Raw genomic sequence first — 22,858 nt, 5'->3', positions numbered from 1 at the left:
AAAAAATTACTAATTTCAAAAGAACGAGGAGTCGTCTCATTGCATAGCTGGTTGTTGGTGATTATACTATTTATGTGAACGAGTGAAGAACATCACGTCATGACACTTTGCTATAAGAAGAAGCAGTTTCGGTCACTCCAAGATAATATTACTTAGTAGGGATGATTACGAAGGCCAGGTAAGGGAACTCTACATGATCGTGCGCGCCCCTTCGTAACCTCGCGCCCCTAGGCACGTGCCTATAGTTTGCCTTAGGGATAATCTGCCTCTGGATAAGACGAGAGCAACTGTTGACCATCAAATAGATGAAACCAGACACGTAATAAAAACACACTGTATTGTTTTGGCACCTTGAATAGTTTTTCAAAAACGTATAAACACGGCCAGTAGGTTATTGGGGAGCCTGGACCTTCAAGGACATCAGTTTTTGTGACTTCAGCCGATCGCGGCTACAGCGAGCCGCCAGCATCGTATTTGAATTGTAAACCGGGTTGACCAAAATTGTTTCTGCATTAACTCGGTGTCGATATTTCGGGTCGCTTCCGAATTAGATTAACAAATTCCTGGCCCACAGATACAACATCCGATTGAAAAAGCGTTTGACGTGATCGCTGTGGTGCCTAACTACCTAGATACATATAACCATACGCATTGCCGAGGGAAATTAAGCATTTTACTTTAGGAAAACTCCTGGCACTCTGAGTTTTGGTAAAGTTATACTAAGTATTAGTATAATTATGAAGTAGCTAAATAACGCCTTCCTTTCATTACTTGACAAAACCTTCATTTGCCTATTACCTACTTACGCTTAGATAGATCTTATAAATTCAGTTTTTTTTTCGAAAATGGCAATCACGGCGAGTGGACCTGCGGTGGCCCATCAAGTGGCGGCTAATGCGGTTCTACGGATATACTTAGGCTACTTTTTATCCCGAAAAATCGAAGAGTTTCCTTGGAATTTTTAAAAAACCTAAATCCACGGAGACGAAGGCGCGGGCATAACGTATTTAAATATAACGTCTCTAAAATCAGTCATTGTTCCAAAAACCCACTTAAACAAAAAGGTTTTTGAACTTAGTTTCTGGGAAACTAGACCAAGGTAGGGTTAACTGAATTAGAAAACCTAATAATATACACTCTCGCTCCCAAAACGATTAGCAGGGAATTCAGCGACGAACAAAATATATCTCGTCCGATTTTAGACACAGGTCAAAGCAGGTCAAGCTGCAATCGATAATAATTAAAGTTACCAATATGATCTAGATAGAAAGCCTAGTGATTAAAACGTCGGCTTCCTATTCGGGAGGTCGGCCGGGGGTTCGATCCCAGACACGCACCTCTAACTTTTCGGATTTATGTGCGTTTTAAGCAATTTTAAAATATATCGCTTGCTTTAACTGTGAAGATAAACATCGCGGGAAGAAACCTGCATACCTGAGAGTTCTCCATAATGTTCGCAAAGGTGTGTGAAGTCTACCAATCTGCACTGGGCCAGCGTGGTGGACTATGGTATTTGTCTTTGATCTTTCTCATTCTGAGAAGGGTTTAAGTCAGCCCACTATTGAGCACGGTCTTCTACCCATACTCAGTAGTAGGCCGACGGCGATGGGTTGATCGTGATATGACTTTCAGCTATCTAAAAATCCACGTGACTTCGTTCGCGTGGATTTACGTTTTTAAAACTCCCGTGGAAACTTTAATTTTCTGGGATAAAAGAAGCCTATGTCCTTCCCCGGAATGTAAGCAACCTTTACCAAATTTCATGAAAATCGGTCAAACTGTAGGGCCGTGAAAAGCTAGCAGACTGAACATACAGACACATTTTCGCATTTATAATATTAGTATGAATAAACTTGTGAAGAAATGCACCAGTCATCTAAATATATAAAATGAAAAGGTGACTGACTGACTTACTGATCGATCTATCAATGCACATCTCAATCAGCGTTGCCAGTTTTTTTAATTGCCAAGTCGGGATTTTTTAACTTTTTAAGTGAAAAAAGCGGGATTCTTTCGTCGAAAGTGGGACATGTAAAAAAATGCATAAGTATAATCAGAAGTTTTTAAATATTTATCTTTTTATTTGAATTCAAATGACGTTAACGTGACAATAGATAGCAAAAATCGGGCGCTCTTTAGGTATGCTCCGGGCGGGCGGCCAGTCCACACTTCCCAACGAGAAAATAATACTCCTAAAGATATCTTAAAGACAATATTATGACATCTTACAGATTTATTTCTTGTCGGGCTTGTCTGTGCCACCCGCTCAAGTTTCCTCAGCACGCTGCACGCTTGATTTTGTCTTGAAAAATCGGGACGTCTGGCAACGCTGATCTCAATCTACTGGACGGATCGGGCTGAAATTTGGCATTCAGATAGCTATTATCACGTAGGCATCCGCTAAGAAAGGATTTTTGAAAATTCAACCCCTAAGGGGCTGAAATAGGGGTTTAAAATTTGTGTAGTCCACGCGGGCGAAGTCGCGAGCATAAGCTAGTTATCACTAAGGATGGGCATCAAAGTGCACTTGACATTGACCTCCAACCGATTCCAACTGTTGGTGCTTGTCTGCGGCGTGAGTGTCATTACGGGCATATTGTTGCGTAACCCAAGGACGCACTCAAGTGACTCAAGGCCGCGCGCCTGCTGATGCCGGTATCGACCGCGTGTGCTGGGTGCAACCGCAACAATATCATGTTGATCCCTTCGAACTAGCGGTGGGCGAATGTTGCATAAAAACAATCGAATGAATCGGACAGTCGCTCAAAAGTTGCTTAAATCGAATAAATCAACAATTGATTGTTCAGTTGTTCAATTATTCGATGCGGTGCGCACGGTCTGGAACAAATAAATCGAAAATCTAAATCAATTGCACAAATACATTCGATTTTCGATTCATTATCGTCCCACGCCCGCACGTGAAGAAACAATTGAACAATCGAACACAATTGATTATTTTTCGATTGTTCAATATTTTTATTATTATTGTTGTCGAATAATAACAATAATAAATTATTGACCATTCAATTATTGCTATTCGAATAGATCTTCTAGAGATCTTCTAATCAAAGACTTCTTAGGTATTTCTATAATAATTAATATATATAATAAATATAATTTCTATAATAGGGAGCGCGTGTTGCCTTGGTAGCTAACATTATTATAAAATAAGTATTAGTCCCCACTACTACTATGTAGTAAGTAGTAAAAATAGTAGGCAAGTACATAGAGAGAGAGATCCATTGCCTATCCCAATGCATTTCACTAACACTATAGTATTTGAAGCATAGGCTACGAAACTATAGATGTTTTTCGTATTTTCTGAAATAATTTCTGAAATGAGCATTTTTCTCTATGTCTAAATATTTAAAAGAAAAAGGTGACTAACTGACTGACTGATCTTTCAACGCACAGCTCAAACTAGAGGACGGATTGGGCTGAAATTTGGCATCCAGCTAGCTATTATGACGTAGGCATCCGCTAAGAAAGGATTTTTGAAAATTCAATCCTGAAGAGGGTGAAATAGTTGAGTGTAGTGAGTTTTAAATTTGTGTAGTCTACGCGGAAGAAGTCGTGAGTATAAGCAAGTATTGTATAAAACGGGTAGGCAATTTTTAACTGCTTTATACAATATGTCATTAAACCACGAAATAAGCTAAACATCATTATTTTTCTCTTTATTTATATGTGATTTATATATACGTAAAGAGTATCATAGTTTTCAATAGTCACTTACGTGTAAAGATCGTCGGTGACGCTGGGCGATGTAGTTTCTACCAGCACGGAACAGCTCATTCCTGCGATTTGTGTCACTTATAATATCGTAGCACCTATAGAGGCATCGCGGCGAATACGCTCTCTGGTGGTAGTAGTTCTTGGGACTACCACAACGTAGAAAACATTTATTAGCAGAACTAGCCGCGTTTTAGGATTGAAATCAAAATCGTAGCCTAGGGTAGACGTAACATGGGGTAACTTTTTCAAGACGTCCTTTATTAAATAGGTCATTAATTGAGCAAAACATAAATAGGTTTAGTTACATCTGCATTTAACTGTACGTACTTATTATTAGTTTTAGTCCTTAGCTGACAAAAATAGCTAAAATGGCGCGTAAGTTCTCATTTTGTACGGACTACATAATTTTTAAAGTTTACAGCTGTTACCAGTTACTTTTTATTAGCAGCCAGGTTTTCTAGTTTTTTATTTACGTAATTTTAATGTCTGGTTTTTAGTGTAACTTTAAAATAGTTTTTATTTACTATTGTGTTTGGCATTAACATTAAATTAATGCTACAATAAAATTAAAGGAAAGGAGGGGCAGGTGTCAAGGGGGATATGTGGAATGGGGTATTGAATTAAATTAACATCAGATTTCAAAAAATAATATTGTGGTAGCATGAAGACGTCGGTACAAAGTCAGCGCGTGTTCTCCAACCCGCAGTGCGCAGACGTGAATTTAACCTTGAAAACACTTCCCGGTTCATGGGCAGAAACTCTGTCACCTGTCTTCTAGGTCAATGTGTTTCAGTGTCTACCCCGACCCTGACGCCCGACCCTCCTCCCGACCGGCGAACTTAGGCGTTAGCCGATTGTTTGGCAGAGCCTCGCTACTTTAATACTACTACGGAATACGGATAGGTATAATATAGTTTAGTGTGAATTGTGATTTTCATCGATTTTACAGTCTTAGAGCGATCACGCACTCATCCGATCCGAATCCGTGAAAATACGGATAAAAAAATCTATGTCACATGTCTGCTTTGCTACTATACAAATAGTTCTATGACAACTTCGGAACGTATTTTCACGGACTCGGATCGGATGAGTGCGTAACCGCCCGTACGCTGGCCATACACGATACACACGAGTGTGCACATCATGAACTGACGCCATATGCGACAGTTCACGGCAGTTGGGAAACTAATTGCAACAAAACGTCGAGGCTTCGACGTCACTGGCAGACGTTCATTTTTCAGTACATTTAAAGCTATAGGGCTACCTAACAAACCTATGAAACACCTATTTTTCTTTTTGTTTTTTGTCTTTCTTTGATTTCACGTATATTATCGTCGATTTAGGATCAAACCGCGAATTCCCTAAATCTAGTTCACCCTGCCATACACCGTCAAGTTTAGATGCCGCTTCATGTCCGCTCTCAACTTGATCGTGTACGGCAAGCATTAGGGCCTACAGTCTGCACTATATGGTCTGGATTTGGACTGCATGTGAACGTCACGTTGCAGTGTTTGGTGAGATTATTGCAGTTGAGATCACTACATGGAACTGCCGAGCACCTGAGCAGTGTGCGTGGATACAGTTATTGGTACTCCAATACCTACTACATGTAGCAAGCCATGATAGCCTAGTGATTATGATGTCCGCCTCCTATTTGGGAGGTCAGAGGTTCAATTCCGGGCACGCACTTATATCTCAGAGCCTCAATAGTTCAACGGTTAAGGAGCGGACTGAAATCCGAAAGGTCGTCGGTTCAAACCCCACCTGTTGCACTAGTGTCGTACCCACTCCTAGCACTAGCTGGAAAATTCTATTTTAAAAATAAAAAATTAACTTTTCGGAGGTAATATTAGTATGTATTAAGATCCATTACGTACGGTCGACTAGTCGGTCGGCAACTCGGTCGACGGCGACCGTTAGAATCTCTAATTTATATGGAAGTTGCCGCGTGTATGCGCACGAAGTTGCGGCGACTGCGTGCGCATGAGAACGGTGACTTCCGTATAAATTACAGATTCCATCAGGAACCCGGGCGACTAGTCAACCGTGCGTAATGGCTCAAGGGCGCAGGGAAATCTACATGTCTTAGAGTTCTCCATTAAGGTGTCTAAAGTCTGTCAATCCGCACTGGACCAGCGTGGCAATGTATTTTTTAGATGTAGGTACTTTCCGCCTATGTAATAGAAAAGTGTTGTTTTTTGACTTTTCAGGATATTTTTTTTAATTTTTCTCTCCGTAAAAACCATCCTCGTACTACAAGGAACATTATAAAAAAGAATTAGCGAAATCGGTTCAGCTGTTCTCGAGATTTGCACTTAGCAACACATTCACCGATTCATTTTTATATGTATATAGAAAAAAAAAGATTTGTGTAAGTGTGAAAGTGTGGATATTTGAATGTTTGTTACTCAATCACGCAAAGTTATTGCGGACTGGACGGATTTGGCTGTTTGAACATAGGCATGGGATTACCTGAATGTTTTAGGAAGTGTCTACAAATGTGACCTATGCAAAACTTAGTAATTTAATTAGTTAGTTTTTATACAAAATTAGTTTTGTAAGACTTTATCGTAGATTAAATTATTAAATTAATAAATTATTATTTGTAATAAAGAATTATTCTATTCTATTCTTTGATTAAATTCATATCCCTGCCGGTGTTGGTTATAATGACAAAACATTACCAGAGTTGCCACTCTAGAAAAAGTTACCTTTAAAATAGGTATTTCGTTATTATTAAGTAATAAATAAAACTGTTTTTAAATCAATGCTTACAAACTATATTTATTATTGTGCTAACTATTACCCGCAGCTTCGCCCCCACGTGGCTCAAGAAAAGAATAATTATTGAGGGTTTGTTACAACAATTTTTGATGTAATAGTTGGTTTGTAATGGTTGGTTAATGGGAACAGTTTATTTGTCTGCGCTTAAACTAGCTTTACGGCTCTAGGCTCTAGTGTAACTATAAATAAATAAATAAATAAATGATGCATAATAATAAAAAATGCCGTAAATGCATCAACGTAATTTTACCAGAACATCTCTACACAATGTCCGATACAAAACTATAGTGCATACCTAGACTTGTTAGATACCAAACCATCGCACTTACATCCGCGCTTATTTACAGTAGGTAAATCTGATTTTGTGTTGGGTGTGGATTAAATAAGTGAAATAAAATAAAGAAAGCCGTTGGCAACACATACTGACCATAGACTAAACATTTTTTGTCTGGAACCATCTTTCTCTGTGTTCTCTTGCCTCTTGTTTCTGTAATCTGTGGTGTTTTTCCAATGTGTTTTTCTCTTTCGGTGATGGCGATGGTCACTATCACATCACAGAGTAGGTACTTTTTACATAAGAAAACACTACCTATCCTATATTGATCCTATATGTTATTCGGTGATGTTATTGGTCTGTGATGGTCACAAAAAGGACGCTTTTTACAATATTTCTTGGAAATTGAGTTAGTAAGACGTTATAAATGTCACGCGATTACCTCTAATTTATCTAAATTAGGTCATTGCCTCGTTCAGATTAGTGGTCTCTTTGTTAAACTTCGCAAACAATGTCCTATTAGTCGTATCCGATGCAAGTAGATGTTGACGCGGGGTCGAGGCGAGAGCATGGCAATAAGGTTCACACAAAATTTCCCTTGACTTGTAAAATAATGGAAACACGTTACTACGAGGGCTGCGGGAGAGAAGGGCCTATCCGCTGCATATTTCTGGGAGAGTTCCACCCGATCGCGGGTCCAAAGATATCATGCCAGGTAACAACTTTATATGCATCGCGTTTGAACTTTCGGTCGTGTTCGTTGCACAAACACGAGCTAACAATTATACACTCCCGATTATAACATCACTTTTTGCTTGATGTTGAAATGCATTTTTGCATTACTCACCTCAGCTTTTGAGTGTTTATCATAGTTTCCTTTATGAATCACACTGGTGGACGGTTGTATTGTATTGCAACGTTTCCTCGTCCACTAAATAGATCGAACGTTCCACATACAATAAGCAACATCAATTGTAACATTACAGTCTTTATATGAATAGAAATCGAGAGATTTTTTATTCAATTTAACTTTTGAACCGTCAAATGCATCTACCACTGTCTAAAAAAAATATCGAGGTTTTCTCTTCTGAAGTCCTCACTAGCAACCCGAACTTTAGAAATTGGAAGAGTTACCTTCCAGTGCTTCAGAAAGCATGTAAAGCGTATGGTCGGGTGCCTGATGTCTCTCCGGTCATATCTCTGTTTGGACTTTGACAGTGAGGAAATAGTGATACACTTGTGTACTATAATACCTCCTGCATTGTCGGCTAGTCTCCATACAGATGGGCCCCTATGACTGAAATTCAGTTAGAACAGTATAGCAGCAGCGTTTCTGTTTCAGTTTCCTGAAGACTATGTGTCAAAGGAGCTGTTTGACGGCATCAGTGCATACATCATTCCAAAACCACAAATCCAAAAATGTACTATGACAATGTAAGTATTTCAATTGTAATGGTTTTAAAAGTTAAACTTAACGACCCCATACAATTGGAGGCTGATGTCTTAATCATTGATGTTTTATGGCATTGCAGCAACGCGTTAGGTCACAAGATAGTTGGGTACCCCATCCGCATCGACAGCTCGCGGTATGAGCGCAACATGTATCTGTTCAACCTCTGCTTCGTGTGCGACAGCTGGTCCAAGACTGTTCAGTACGAGCCCGTTGTTAAGAAGCTCGGGGAACATTTGGTGAGCAAATTATTATATATTCTAGTTTTCTTTAGCAAACTTTTCTTTCTATTTTTATAAACAATTTGTACAAAAAATTATATAAAAGTAGAAAGAAAAGTTTCATTTCAGCATTTTTTATATTAAAACTAGCTGACTCTGCGAACTTCGTACCGCCTAACAGTCGATTTTTGTTTTTTTTTTTACTTAGAATTTAAAAAAAAATTCTCTCCGTAAGAACCATCCTCGTACTTCAAGGAATATTATAAAAAAGAATTAGCGAAATCGGTTCAGCTGTTCTCGAGATTTGCGATCAGTAACACATTTAGCGATTCATTTTTATATATAGAGATTAAGTGTCCACAATATATATATGTACATAGAGATAAAATGTTACCTATGTTGTTGTACAGACTCTGATGGAGGAAGAATCAGGATACGTGTCGCGCTGTTCCAGTAAGCTGCCCACGCTGTTGGCGCACCTCTTACATGACCTCAACACCTTCCGCAAGGCCACGCTAGTCGGTATGTACATCTGCATTAGCTCCAGCCAACTTATCTTAGTGAACATGTAGGGATGCCGAAGAATCCCCTGCCTGCGCTAGGCCTAGGAGAGGCCGAGCACAAGCAGCCGCTTTCTTTAATTTTTTATTATCCTCTACCCTAAGGTTGCCTGGAAGAGATTGCTATTTTAGCGATAAGGCCGCCTATTGTTTTTACTATACTTTTACTGAGTGGTATTATATGAATCAACACATATAACTATGTTCCCAGAAGGTGACACAGTGATGCACCTGAAAGTACTGGAGGTTCGCAAGGACCCAGCGCCGGTGCACGATTGTGACGTGCCGGTGCTAGTCGCGTCGGTGGGACTGCCGCGCCCGGGCCGGCCGCCGCGCGTCGAGCCGGGCGAGGGCGAGAACACACAGAGCCAGGAACATCTGGACGTGGAGGACGAGGAGCCCTTCGAAGTGGACTTGGACTCAGACTGGGACCTTACCACTAGACAGGTATGTTGAATTCACAAACATCGGCATACACCGCTGGTTGTACACTCGAGGGTCCACTCAGACACTATACAAACTGATTTAATTACCTAATACTAGTTACTACTGGAACACCGGCTTGTCTGCATTTGATTTATGTGTGTAAGTAACGGTGGGGCTGAGGTCTGAGGACCTCACCGACAGGCAGGTATGTCGAGCTCACAAACACAGTTGGTTGTATATGTGAGGCTCAACTCCTATACTACACTCCTGACACTCCATACAAGTGAACTGATTTAATTATTACTAATACTAATACACCTGCCTGCCCGCATTCAATTTGTGTGTGAGGGTAACAGTAGGGCTCAGATCTGAGTATCTCTCCACCAGACAGGTATGCCAAGTTGACAAACACCTGCATACACCGCTGGTTGTATACCCAAGGGGTGGGCTCCAAAATATACCACACTTCTGAGACCATACAAACTGATTTAATTATTAATACTAGTTACGATTGGCCTGTCCGCATACGATTTGTGTGCGTATGTAAAAGTAGGGCTGAGGTCTCACCTAACCTCATCACCAGACAGGTATGTCGAGTTCACAAACACTGGCATACTGGGACATCTGCCTGTCCGCACACGATTTGTGTGTATGGGTAACTGTAGAGCGTCAAAAGTCAATTGAGCGGGAAGAGGACAGCGCTATATGTAAGCAATATCAGTGCTTCTCGCTGGCTGAGGCACAAAGTCAAAGTCAAATGATTTATTCAAAATAGGTAATAAATTACTCTTTTCGATTGTCAGTTAAACTTAAAACTAAAGCTATGAGGGTTCCAAACGCGCCCAGCTCTGAGAAGAGCACATATTTTTCAAAAATAGATCGAAATTAGTATCACATGAAATGTATTGTTGCAGCTGCTGCCTTACATTAACGGTTACAATCACGTCTCGAAGATCGCTTCTGATACTAACGTGGAGAAAACTCTTGTCAAGTCCTGTATACAGAACTTAGTGTACTATGGAGTGGTGAGTCACATTTTTGTTACCTTTTTATTCAGTTGGAGTGGGTTTCAAAAATTATTTATTATACTGTACTCCTGATACATAAAACAAATTTTAAGGGTGAACAGTGAACATGACTTTTCTTTATTTCAAACTAGATGATGCCCGCGACTTCATCCGCGTGGATTTAGGTTATTAAATCCCGTGGTACTCTTTGATTTTCCAGATCTTTGCCTATGATAATTTCCGGGATGCAAGCTATCTCTGTACCAAATTTCAAATCGGTTAAACGGATGGGCTTTAAAAACCCATTGATTTTCCGGGATAAAAAGTAGCCTATGTCCTTCCCCAGGATGTAAGCTAACTCTGTACCAAATTTCATCAAAATCGGTTAAACTGTTGGGCCTGAAAAGCTAGCAGACAGACAGACAGACAGACACACTTTCGCATTTATAATATTAATAGTAAGTATAATAGTATGGATAATGCGGATTGGCATTGTGGCAGACTGTGGCCTAAACCCTTCTCACCGTGAGTGGAGGCCCGGCTCAGTAGTGGGCCGTTAATGAGTTGATCATGATGATGATTACAAATAATATGCCGGTTCTTGGCATCAAGTGATTTAAGCAAGTTGAGTTTTAAAGCTAATTTATCACAACAAACGATGGCCTTAACCTCGGTATGAACAAATGATGACCTAGATTGGTTCTACTGATTCTGTGAGCGAACCGAAGAACAGGATACTGCGGTGTATGAGAGGGAACTTTGAAAAATATTTAGCTCAACAGTTCCGCTCCATATAGTGCCGTTTACAAGTTATTGATGTTGATGATAAGTATGGATAGCTTATGAATTTTGTCTTGCAGGTGACGTTACTCCCAGTGCTGAAGTTCAGCAACATGTACCGCGCAACGCCCAAGCTCAGTCGACTCTTTAGCGACCTCGAGCTGCAGAAGTCCTGCCTCTCCTTCATCCACAATGGCAGCGATACTAAGGAAAAGGTGAGTACTGCACTGTATTATCTTACCTGATCCAAACCAATCTGAGCCACTTAACTCACCCAACCAGGCTGCTCAAACTATTCTGGCCCTATGGAACAGAATGGTGGGAGGTGGAATTTTGTCTGGTGGGAGGCGCCGTCCTATTGTCACCGCTCGCGCGATGTTGCGATGCGATTTAATCGTGCGATGAAATACAATATGAACGCATCGCATGATCGCGCGATCTTCAATAGGACATTCAGCAGAACACAGTTTGTTTGAACGCACGGGACGCGCGATTATTTTCGTCGGACGAACGCATCATCGCACGAGCGATGACAATAAGACGGCGCCGGAGGCTTCGGCCTTAGCTAGTTACCACCCTACCGGCAAAGCAGTGCTACCATCCATTACGAACCAGTGGTAGATGCATCCGAGGATTCGAAAGTACTTGTGAAAGTTTACTTGAATAAAAAATATTTATTATTATTATTATTACCAAGCGATTTAGCGTTTCGGTACGATGCCGTGTAGAAACCAAAGAGGCATGGGTTTAATAAAACTGCCATACCCATTCCAGGTTAGCGCGCTTCCATCTTAGACTGCATCATCACTTACCACCAGATTGCAGTCAAGGGCTAACTTGTATCTGAATTAAAAAAATGATATTCATCTGTTCACTTTTAGGGTTCCGTACCCGAAGGGTGCCAATGGGACCCTATTACTAAGCCTCCACTGTCCGTCCATCTATCTGTGAGTGGGCTGTATCTCATGAACCGAAATAGATAGAGTTGAAATTTTGACAGAGTGTATAGTTCTATTGCAGCTATAACAACAAATTAAAAAAATTCAAAATGCTTTGAAAGTGTTATTTTTTTCAAAAAGTACATCAACATCATCATCCTCATTATCAACCCATAGACGTCCACTGCTAGACGGTCTCTTGTAGGGATTTCCAAACGCCATGGTCTTGTGTATCAACTCTTGTTTGATGTCGTCTTTCAACACTGCGCTTTCCTCTTTGCGAGGTCACCAGTCTATCATAATCTCCCATATCGGACTACACCTGTGTTTGTGTGTCAGCTAGTCTGTTGAGATCAGTGTGGAACATTGGTTGTGCAGCCGAGTATATCGCTGGTGGCGGGCGTGCTGTGTGCGCTGCAGCAAGGCTCGACGCTGCGCGCGGTGTGCGAGCGCGTGGCCGGCGCCGCACAGTTCGACGTGCGGCGCCTCGTCGTGTTTGCGCAGATCCACGGCCTCGTCAAGTGCCTGCGACGGTAAGCGTTCAAATAGAAATAACTCTTCGCCGACCTACTACGATGGGGATGGCAGACTTCACATACCTTTGAGAACATTATGGAGAACTCTCAGGTGTGCAGGTTTCCTCACGATGTTTTCCTTTACCGTTAAAGCATGTTGTATTTAATTGTTTAAAACGCACATATCTTTGAAAAGTTAGAGAACTTGGAACTGTGATCATGATCAAGATCAAAATTGACTTTTCGCAGTACTTACTCCTGCGTCTTCTGCTGTGTCTGCTTTTATCTGCTACATTAATTTAATTAGATTTTTTTCTCTTTCTAATATGGGATTTTCTAACATGCAGTGTTCTCGCTTGCACACTCTTTAGCGTTTAAGCTTGGGCCGAATGCCATCTAGGGTGCGTACGAAATTTAAGAACGGGATTTAATGTTATAATTTTCAAACTTTTGCATGCGCACGGAGTGCGGTAACTTCGCGCGCGTTAGGATCGGCGACTTCCATATAAATTAGAGATTCTAACGGTCGCCGTCGCCCGAGTTGCCGGGCGACTAGTCGACCGTGCGTAATAGCTCTAGTAATAATAATCATTCGTAGTCCGCCTCTCCTGCGCCTCCACTTCCTCGCTGAAGGAGACGCTTTTAAGCCCTCTCACTGTCCACCAGCGCATGTGTCGCTACCTTGCTCAACGTCGCTCAAGCTGTAAACTGGCCGGCAGATACCCGGTGTACGTGCGCAATCCGAGTCGGCCGCACGGACTACGTGCGGGCGCGGGTGCGGCGAGCGGCGCGACGAGCGTCGTGCGGCGCCTGTTCACCGGCCGCCACAGCGCGGACGAGATCTGCTGCCTGGCGCGCGTGGACATGCCCACGCTCGACCAGATCATCGACGAGGACCCCAACGTCGCCGTCATCTGGAGATAGGACGCTGCGGATAAGTGACTATCATAGGCAATACTAACTGGCTTACCACAAAACTTTAGATGCAGTTTAAACGACCGTTAAACCCCTTTAGCCCATACAGATGCATGTGTTCAACGTTAGTTTAAACCTTGTTTAAGTTTTTGCGGTGAGACCAAGATTGATCCACCTCAGTATCCACTGCACTCATAAAGTTCCCTCGTGAGAAACCCATTCATTATTATCTTTTCTCATAAGCCCCTCATGGCATATTTTTCATCATAAATACAGGTGCAAACTATTTTGCCTTAACTGGCTTGAAAGATCAACAAGTAGCTCTGAAGTAAGCTAAGGAAAACTCAAAATCGAAATTCAATTCAATCAAAAAAAAAACGATGTATTAATAATAAATATAATATAAATATTGGATAAATTTTAATGATGTTGAGGTGCCAGAATACTTCAAAAAGCTACAATAGGACACGCCCATGTTTAGGATGTCCAATATGCCAAAAAGGTTTTGTACGAGAAAAGTGCTGCTGTGGATACCTAGCGAGTGTGATATAATGAGTGACATACACATGTGAGTGTGGTGTACACTGAAACATAACGCTCGCATCACCACACTATGCGACAAACCACCAAGCGTGTTAAAATAGTATATTGAAGGAGGAAGTACTTAAAACTTAATAAAATAAGTATTTGTATTCCAGTGATATTAACTGCATAAACTTTTGTAATGAATGAATATTTACCATTGAACGTTCGTTAAGCTGATCGCACGTACTCGTAGCAGCATGTGAAGACAATCATAGTTGAGTGCTCATATTGGTCTAAGATGCCCAATTATTTCGAATATCCCATCAGTGTCAATTTTTCATGTCTCTATTTAAGTGAGATTAATTCGTGCATAAATGACAAAAAAAGTACTTTTCTTGTCATCCCTTTTCATGTCAAAAAAGTCTTTTTTCATGTAATTTATGCCATCGATCACAGAAAAAACTGGATACAGCAAGCACCAGGTCTAGAATACCATTATCATGTATGAAGAATAAAAGTGATGCAGCTCCTCATATATCTAAATCAACAAATACATTTTATGATACCAAAAATAAGGGAAAGTTACAGAATAGTAGATTGTATCATAAGGGAGCAAATTCCCCAACTCTCCAGCTGATCCAAGCATAGTGGAAATATCAGCAGACGCAAGTGTATTGGAAATCAGTGATGACTCTATCTTGGAAGTCTCAGCTGATCAGAGCGTTATAATAAATAAAAAAATAAGAAGCTGTTATCCATAATTTGAGCCGGGCGGAATACGTCACGAGAACACAAGTCTCTCGTCGCATTTGATAATAGTTTGAAGTATGAAGTACTGTATCCAGTTTTTTTCTGTGATCGATGATTTATGCACATATTCCACATATTCCCATTTAAACAGACGCGAAAATTCACACAAGTGAGAAATATTCTTTTGTAACTCATGTAAGTATAACGGTGCAAAAGGTTAGCTAGCGTCAAATAAAATGACACGGAGAGCCTACCTATTCCATAGACAAAATATGAATGAATATAAGAATATTTATAAACCCTCGTGAAATGTTTGAATGACATGTAACCTGAACAAACCCTATTGGTTTTCGGAATAAAATTTTCATTATGTTAACCCGAAGTACTTGACTTGTTCTCTAACTTAACTTATTTGATCTACCCGACGAGATGCCGTTATATCATTTACATCCGAACTGTAATTTTTGTTGTTGGTTTGCAGTCCAAATGTAGACTATAAATGTTGAATAACTGGCAAATGTTGTTGGCCAGTACAAGAAAATGTGCCCTTTGTTGAAGTGGAGTTTGCCATGAGATGGAAACATGTGATTCGGTAGTGTTGTATGAAGGGGCTACAACCACACGTCGGAACTCGATTGCCTCTAATTAATTCTAGTACATATCAGTTAAAAACAGTGTGCTTAGTATGAGATTTTACATCTCATCGACGTTCATAGAATTCGAGAGTCGAAACAGAATAATGTTAAACTGAAATGGATTTAAAAATCCTTTATTTATAGTAAAAAATTCAGTACCACTGATTTTAATTTCACAGCCTTTCCGCTTTGAGCCATTGCTGTAGTGTATAGACAAACTTAAACTTTAAAACAATCTCGTTACGGTTCATTTTATTTAAGCGCTGTAGTATTTCGACGCTCGAATTCTATCAATGTTGGTGAGATGTAAGCTGTAGGAAAGTAAAGTTCTCTTACAATAGTCTCTTTCTGTGCTAAAATAACTATGTCTAGGCACATGCTGGCGTGCGACAGTCGTTCTGGTTAACAGTATTATAGTAAGTTAGGCTTCATATCGAACTAACTATAAGACTTGTAGATTAAGGACCCCCGCGACTACAAACTACTAAAGATCGGATAGTTGACCATTCGTTCAATCCTCTTGCGGCTGTGCTTTCAGTACCACTTTGCACATCGCGACAACGTTGATCGAGACATAAAGTTAGAGTAAAATGGATCTAAAGTTCATTGTTTTGAGGTTTATTTATCAAGTGCTACCGATTTTGGTTTTACAATCTTATGACGCTGGCTGTGGATTTATGGACGAATTCGGACAAGGCTTAGGACCGTTTTGCTTTGACGTTATAGTGTTTCGATACTCGAAATATGTCAACGTTGTCGAGATCAAGTTGTACAAAGTCTGCTACAGGTGTTTTATAATTTGTATTGTGTCGATTAATCACAAACATACAGCGAGACAACACAAGTATAGAAAAGTCACTAGTATAGCTTTTGGTTTGTATTCTTAAGTATGAAACGTTGAGTTGATCTTCATTTCCAACTATGGTTGTATTATTTAAGCATCAACTAGACAATCGGCCGATCAAATGTTTGTTCATTGCGGGGGCACTGACCAGGGTTGGAAAAACCCAGTTTGAAAACGAAGGATTTTTTGTTCTAAACATGTTTAAAACTTATTTAAATAAATAAATGTTTAAAAATATGCCAACCCTGGCACTAAATTGTGGGTAGTAAGTACGGTATGCCATTAGAAAACAGCTATTTTCGACGTGGGTATTAAATCGAACATCTCATTATTGTTCACAGAACACAAGCACTTAAAATTTTTACTATAGATATCCAAAGTTGTGCTTGTGTTCATATTCATATATCGTAAACAATGTGTTAACTTTGTCATAAAGCAGGACACTTTTACTACATTTGTCGTGCTATTTGAGGGTGCCTGTCCACTGAAGCGGAGCGGAGCGGAGCGGAGATGTGTATAGTTGACCAATAAGAGTTTTGTCAGAAGACAATAAAGTTATTACGTTACTTACCGACATTCTGATTGGTCTGCTCAGCACATCTCCGCTTCAGTGGACAGGCACCCTTAAGCTGGTATGCAAAATTCTATAGCTTCTAACCGAATGACGATTATATTATACTAAAAATATAATCGTCATTCGGTTATTTAATAGTTATTTATGCAACTGTTGTATAAAGATGGGTATTAAAACACGAAAGTGGGGTTCACTTGAGTGTTTTAATTCCTAATAATTATCAACAGTTGCATACAAGACTTTATCTACACCCATAATATCAATCCTGTATAAAAGATTCTGAAACAGATAGCTTCTTGCCAACATTAAAACACCCAATGACGTAATAACCATTATATCATCCAAACGGGTGTAATAATGTTGTACTGAATTTCATAATATCACTCTTTTGTTTTGGTGTCCTCCTTTTATACATTTACCAGTCACGTAATAAGATAATAGTATTCTAATGGCACGCCGAGCAGACTGTTTGATGTGTGTACTTATATGTATTAGGGCTCCAAGTATTTATTTGAGTACAAAGTTATGTATCGGTACTGTTTCGACTTTTGTATTATTTGTTGTAGTATTTATAAAGCCTCTTGGAAAAAGTAGTGTTCCATGTTTCCCCGGGTTACGTTTCGCATTTTTGCTTACACTTACTTACTTCATTCAACTTATTGTAGAGCGAAAGTCCGTACAAAATGAGAACTCACGCGCCATTTCAGCTATATGTGTCAACTGTTATGTCAAAAGTACGGTTCACCTTTATAATAAAGGCCTTAAATCGTTCTTTTGACATGCCAGTTGACACATTAAGTTAAAATGGCGCGTGAGAACTTAAAATTTATGCATTACTAGATTAAAAGAGCGCGCAAGCCTGCTTTTTCCATATAAACGTAAGTAAGTGCTTTAAGAGTATGGGAACACCAAACTAATCTACTTATAGGCTTAGTTAATTTATTTATAAGTTGAAATGCCACGTGCGCTCGCGAGTTTGTTCAAGTAGTATACGTTTTTTTCCATAAACTTTCTAGATTTCTTTATTTGTTTTTATGTACCCGAAAACTCCTTTTAAATAATGTCTAGGGTAGTGAAAGAAGAATGAATTGATAAATTGTTTGACGATGACAACGACTTCTGCATGTGAACTTGCTAATTCCTTAGAGTATCGGCGGTTACGCACTCCTCCGTTCCGAGTCCGTGAAAATACGTTCCTTTTTGTTTTGTATGGTAGCTTATGAATATGTCGTAGATTATTAGTTAATTAATAAGATAATCGCTGGTATCCTCAGGGATGACGGATAGAACTCTGATGACGGAAGTGCAGTGCGTAATCGCCGTAACACTAAAATAAAACACATTGAAAAGGAATATTTTATTCGTAAGTCTATCAAAGTTGGAGTAATACCAAAAGACGGAACACTAAAAATGAAACAAACATTTAAAAGTAATACTTTATTCGCAAGTCCATCAAATAGTCTCCTGATGATATTCAAAAACATGATAGCGATCAAATGTTGCAATGGTCGGGGTGATTAGCTAACTCAGTGTCTAACACTGAATGATAGCCACCGAGCTCATTTGACATTGGTTTTTTCTATATTGCTGCTTCATTGAGTTTAAATGTCAAATGAGCTTGGTGGCTATCACTCAGAGTAAGGTTGCCTGTCCACTGAAGCGGAGCGGAGCGGAGATGTGTTGAGCAGACCAATCAGATTGTCGGTAAATAACGTGATAATTTTATTACGTCATCTGACAAGGCTCTGATTGTTCAACTATACACATCTCCGCTCCGCTCCGGTTTAGTGGACAGGCACCCTTAGACACTGAGTTAGTGAATCAGTAGGCTGGTCTAATTTGACATTGCGTCGTAAAACCATCCTATTTTAACATAACAAACTGATCGTATTTTTTCTTTTTTAATTAAAGTACCCGATTTTCTCATATAAAGTAAAAAGGCAAATTTACAATATAGTACCTAATAATAACAAATGATTGATCTTGAGCCTAAACGTGTTTGTTTGTTGGTTTGTCAACGGAACGTAATACTGGATCGATGTGGTTTTTTTCAATGGGTAGGTAGGTACAGTTAAATACCTGGTTATCCCGGAAAATCAAAGAGTTCCAACAAGATTTTTTCAAACAGCTATATCCACGGATGAAGTTGCGGGCTTAGCCCGTGGTATCCGATAAGTCAATAGTTATAAATAATATAAATAGTTGCGCGTATCAAATTGTTATTATATTTTTCATCAGTATCACAGCTGAATAAAGTTATTTATTCTAGCATTTCCATAGGAAAATATTTTATCGTTAGTAAAATTAATAATTTATACCTACTTACGTAACTAACATTTATCCCACAAAACGCTCGTATAAAAATAATTATCTTTTTAAATAAAATTGGTAAGTATTAACAACAGTAAATCCATACTAATATTATAAATGCGAAAGTGTGTCTGTCTGTCTGTCCGCCTGGCTGTCTGTCTGTCTGTCTGTCTGCTAGCCTTTCACTGCCCATCCGTTCAACTGATTTTGACGAAATTTAGTACAGCGATAGCTTGTATCCCGGGGAAGGACATAGGCTATCACAGAATTCCCACGGGATTATTAAAAATCTAATTCCACGCGGACGAAGTCGCGGGCATCATCTAGTAGGTAATATATAAAGATTCAAACTCAACGATGTTTGGTAGATACGTTCTAGAAACAAATATCTGTCTATGGTTTGCCAGATTTCCGTAAAAATGTTTAGGTATAAGTCCCGCAAATTGCTTATGCGTGTGGCCGCCATTTTAGTGACGTCAGCACTAGACTGAACTTTCGAGCTGATGGTAAATTTATATTTCGGCTGACGTCACTTCGATGTTAATGATACATAGTTCCAGCGCAATAGCAATTTGCGGGCTTATAGTTTCAATTTGAACGTTGAGTGACCAATGCACACCCTACAGTATCCCATATTATTAGAAAGTATTGCCTGTGCCCTGTAATCTGTACTTATTAATCAAATCGAGCGAAACTTAGATATTTAAATACAATACACATTTTTGAGGTATTACTTTTAAATAGTTAAACACTTAACTAAATTCTAAATATTCCAGCAAAGTTTAGACTAGCAAGAACTTCTTGCAAGTTATTCCGCAAGTACTTGCAGAATTGTTTACACTAAGAGCAATAAATTGTACATGTACATACATTTGTGACTTGCGGCAAGTCCAGCAAGTTACAAAACTTGCGGAAGTGAGCTTGACGTGATTGTTTACACGGTAGAAATAGCTTGCGGAAGTCAATTTCTGCAAGTTTTGTTGCTAATCTAAACCTCGCTTTACGTCGTTTGCAAAAATATTAATCCTACCTATGTAATATAGATCATCACAAAACTATCACTTTAATTTAATGCCCAATTTTGGCATAATAGCATATTACTTATAATAATATGTACTTATTCCATCTAGAAACTATTCTATTCCATTTAGTTACCTTTAGAGCCTGCGCAGACCATGGACTATTGTCCGCGGAGGACAAAAGCTCATCTTTTACTACGGTGTTTCGCCGCAAAATACGTCCATGGTGCGCGCTATTCGATGCCATTCGTGGCCCATTTTTGTCCTCTACGGACAACAGTCTCTCGTCTAATTGAACTTAGGTTAAATATAAAATATTAGCGGCGTAACTTCGAAGTAGGTTACTAACGTCGTATCTTCGACCGACTTGGCGATCGATAAACAAATGTTTCGGTACTCCATAAAGTGTCTAAGTTAACAATTACAATGATACAATAGGGGTTAAGTATGAAGTTCTCGTTTTAACCTATAGTGGTTACTCGGAATAAAAATAATTGAACCTACGTGGCTCAACATTCGCCATTTAAAACTTTTGTAGTACAAAAACTACTAATATTCTTGATTTAATTAAGTTAACGACGATAAAATCCCACCCGTTGAAAAGATATTTGTCCTTAGAAAACAGGTGTGTGAATTTTCTATTTAAAACGGCACATTTTTACTTTCACCCCTGATCATGAGCGAGACCAATAATTAATCTATGGACCTGATAATGCATCTTACAAATTATGTATCTAGCTTAGTTGTAAAATATAATAACGTAACAGTTTTTCTCAACTTTAAGACTACTGACTGCCCTATGAGTACGTATCTATAGTCCGCGACAGGTCGAGATAACAATCGGGCTATGAGGCAGGGGGACGCGCCGCACACCCGCACGTCACCCGCGCTCGCCCGCACTGGGTTAGCGCGGGGGCTGTGCGGGGCGTTCCCTCCTCGATTGCCATATCAACCTGTCGCGTACTATAGGTACCACTAACTTGAAGTGTCTGACTATTCGAGTCAAAGTTTTGTAGTTTTGTCAGCCTTTGGCCCTTGAGAAAAATTAGATTCTAGTTAATTACACTATTAGCTTACCTACTTCATACTTATGGACTAAGAGTCCGGGAGGGTCAGACCATCGTTATTTTATAAAAGCTGTAAGTTTCTTTGCGTATTGTCCCCAACACAGGGAAGAACGATTGGCGACTATGAAGTTTGGATCATGGTGGCTTTTAGAGATACCAGGTAACAAATGTGTAAAATTTCTTACGTCAAAGTATAAATTGTAATTTTTTATATTTTCTCCGGAATAGTATCTATTAGAAATCACGTCATGTATTGCCAGGGACTTAATTTTATTTACTTATTTATTTATACTTTATTGCACACAAGTCATAACACAAGTGAACAAAATGAAAACATACAAGGATTTTAATCTAATAGCTGTAGCATGCAAAGGCGGCCTTATCGCTAAAGGGATCTCTTCCAGGCAACCTTTGACGAAAGGGATCACGAAAGCACGGGTTGGTGCGGCATCCGAAAATGGCCCTAGGTATACTTAGTGTCGTGGCAAGCAAATAAACTTTCAGCTTTTATAAAATAACGAAGGTCTGGCCCTCCCAGGCTCTCTCTCTCTCTCTATTAGGTACATTTTAGAGTTTATATAAAAGATTTGATAAGTTGTAACAAGCTAAATTATACTTTAATAAAGTGTCTAATGCAGTTTTACACTTAACCATACATAACACACTGAATTTTTGTAACCTGTAAATATTTTTTCGTAAATAAATTATTATTATTATAACAACTGCTCTGCCTGTCGTTTCGCAGGGAGACTTACTACCTAAGAGCAGTTAAAGGATATTTTGAAGCAGTCACATAAATATTTGAAATCTACCGCGCTTTCATTGAAGTTAACAGTAACCGAGTTTAATAATAACCCTTAGATCGAGATCTATAGAGCGAACTTTGACTTTGCTCAGGCTTATGTCTGACATGTCTGTCGCGTTGTATCTCTACATAAAGTCAAAGTACGCTCTATAGGTCTCAGCCTCAATCTAACAAAAAGAAAATGACCGCTTAGAAAGCTTGTGCGATGGAAGCAATGCTCACGTAAGTGCCGGTGACGAAGATGAAGATCCCGAGCAGGATGATGAGCGTGTTCTTAAGCACCATGAGCAGCGGAACCTTGTTGTTGTTCGTGTAGGTGCACACCAGCTGGATGATGGGCGGGAACATAAGCGCCAGCGTCGTGCTGCTCACCGCCCCCACCAGCGAGATGAACAGCCCTAGCTGCGGAATCAACTCCGCCAGCACGACTGAAAGCAAACCATATAATTTATAGTCCGTATAAAATGAGTTTTCACGTGCCATTTTAACTCTATGTGTCAAAGTACGATTCACCTTTAAAATAAGGGCTATACAGTCCATTATAAATATAACGAATTTAAGTGTATAATGGACTAGCTGAAGCTGATTTCGTTCGCGTGGAGTCAGATTTTAAAAATCCCGTGGGAACTCTTTGATTTTTCGGGATAAAAAGTAAGTTATGTCGCTCTCCAGGTCTTTAACTATACCCACGCAAAAACTCACGTCAGTCCGTTGCTCCGTTGCG

At 39.6% G+C, this 22,858-nt stretch overlaps 3 protein-coding genes across 5 annotated transcripts in view; 1 reads left to right on the top strand and 2 right to left on the bottom strand.

The window, feature by feature from the left end:
• The window catches only part of Eip78C (Ecdysone-induced protein 78C), a 43,947-nt gene extending 39,994 nt beyond the window's left edge, over nt 1-3,953 (bottom strand). Inside the window, exon 1 of the mRNA XM_069508924.1 lies at nt 3,737-3,953. Within this exon, the coding sequence (XP_069365025.1) occupies nt 3,737-3,795 (59 nt within the window). The 5' untranslated portion in view covers nt 3,796-3,953. The remainder of the gene's footprint in view (nt 1-3,736) is intronic.
• A 3,195-nt stretch (nt 3,954-7,148) lies between these two features.
• On the top strand, nt 7,149-17,954 carry LOC117995327 (GATOR complex protein NPRL2-like). 2 transcript variants are annotated; one of them, XM_034983330.2, is made up of 9 exons: nt 7,149-7,508; nt 8,136-8,227; nt 8,326-8,482; nt 8,875-8,986; nt 9,239-9,471; nt 10,365-10,475; nt 11,318-11,452; nt 12,554-12,708; nt 13,410-17,954. In XM_034983330.2, the coding sequence occupies exons 1-9, from the start codon at nt 7,326-7,328 to the stop codon at nt 13,612-13,614; spliced, it is 1,383 nt and encodes a 460-aa protein (XP_034839221.1). In that variant the 5' UTR covers nt 7,149-7,325; the 3' UTR covers nt 13,615-17,954. The 2 variants fall into 2 exon arrangements, with proteins under 2 accessions (XP_034839221.1, XP_034839220.1); XM_034983329.2 differs by having other exon boundaries at nt 9,236-9,471.
• A 401-nt stretch (nt 17,955-18,355) lies between these two features.
• LOC117995506 (proton-coupled amino acid transporter-like protein CG1139) overlaps nt 18,356-22,858 on the bottom strand; it is a 40,543-nt gene continuing 36,040 nt past the window's right edge. For both annotated transcript variants that reach the window (XM_034983512.2, XM_034983513.2), the window contains exon 9: nt 18,356-22,562. In XM_034983512.2, the coding sequence (XP_034839403.1) occupies nt 22,324-22,562 (239 nt within the window). In that variant the 3' untranslated portion in view covers nt 18,356-22,323. The remainder of the gene's footprint in view (nt 22,563-22,858) is intronic.

Source organism: Maniola hyperantus, chromosome Z, assembly GCF_902806685.2.
Source record: "Maniola hyperantus chromosome Z, iAphHyp1.2, whole genome shotgun sequence".
In the NCBI taxonomy this organism is placed as follows: Eukaryota; Metazoa; Arthropoda; class Insecta; order Lepidoptera; family Nymphalidae; genus Maniola; species Maniola hyperantus.
Note: the sequence above shows the minus strand (reverse complement) of the source record. Positions and strands in the feature narration are given on the sequence as shown.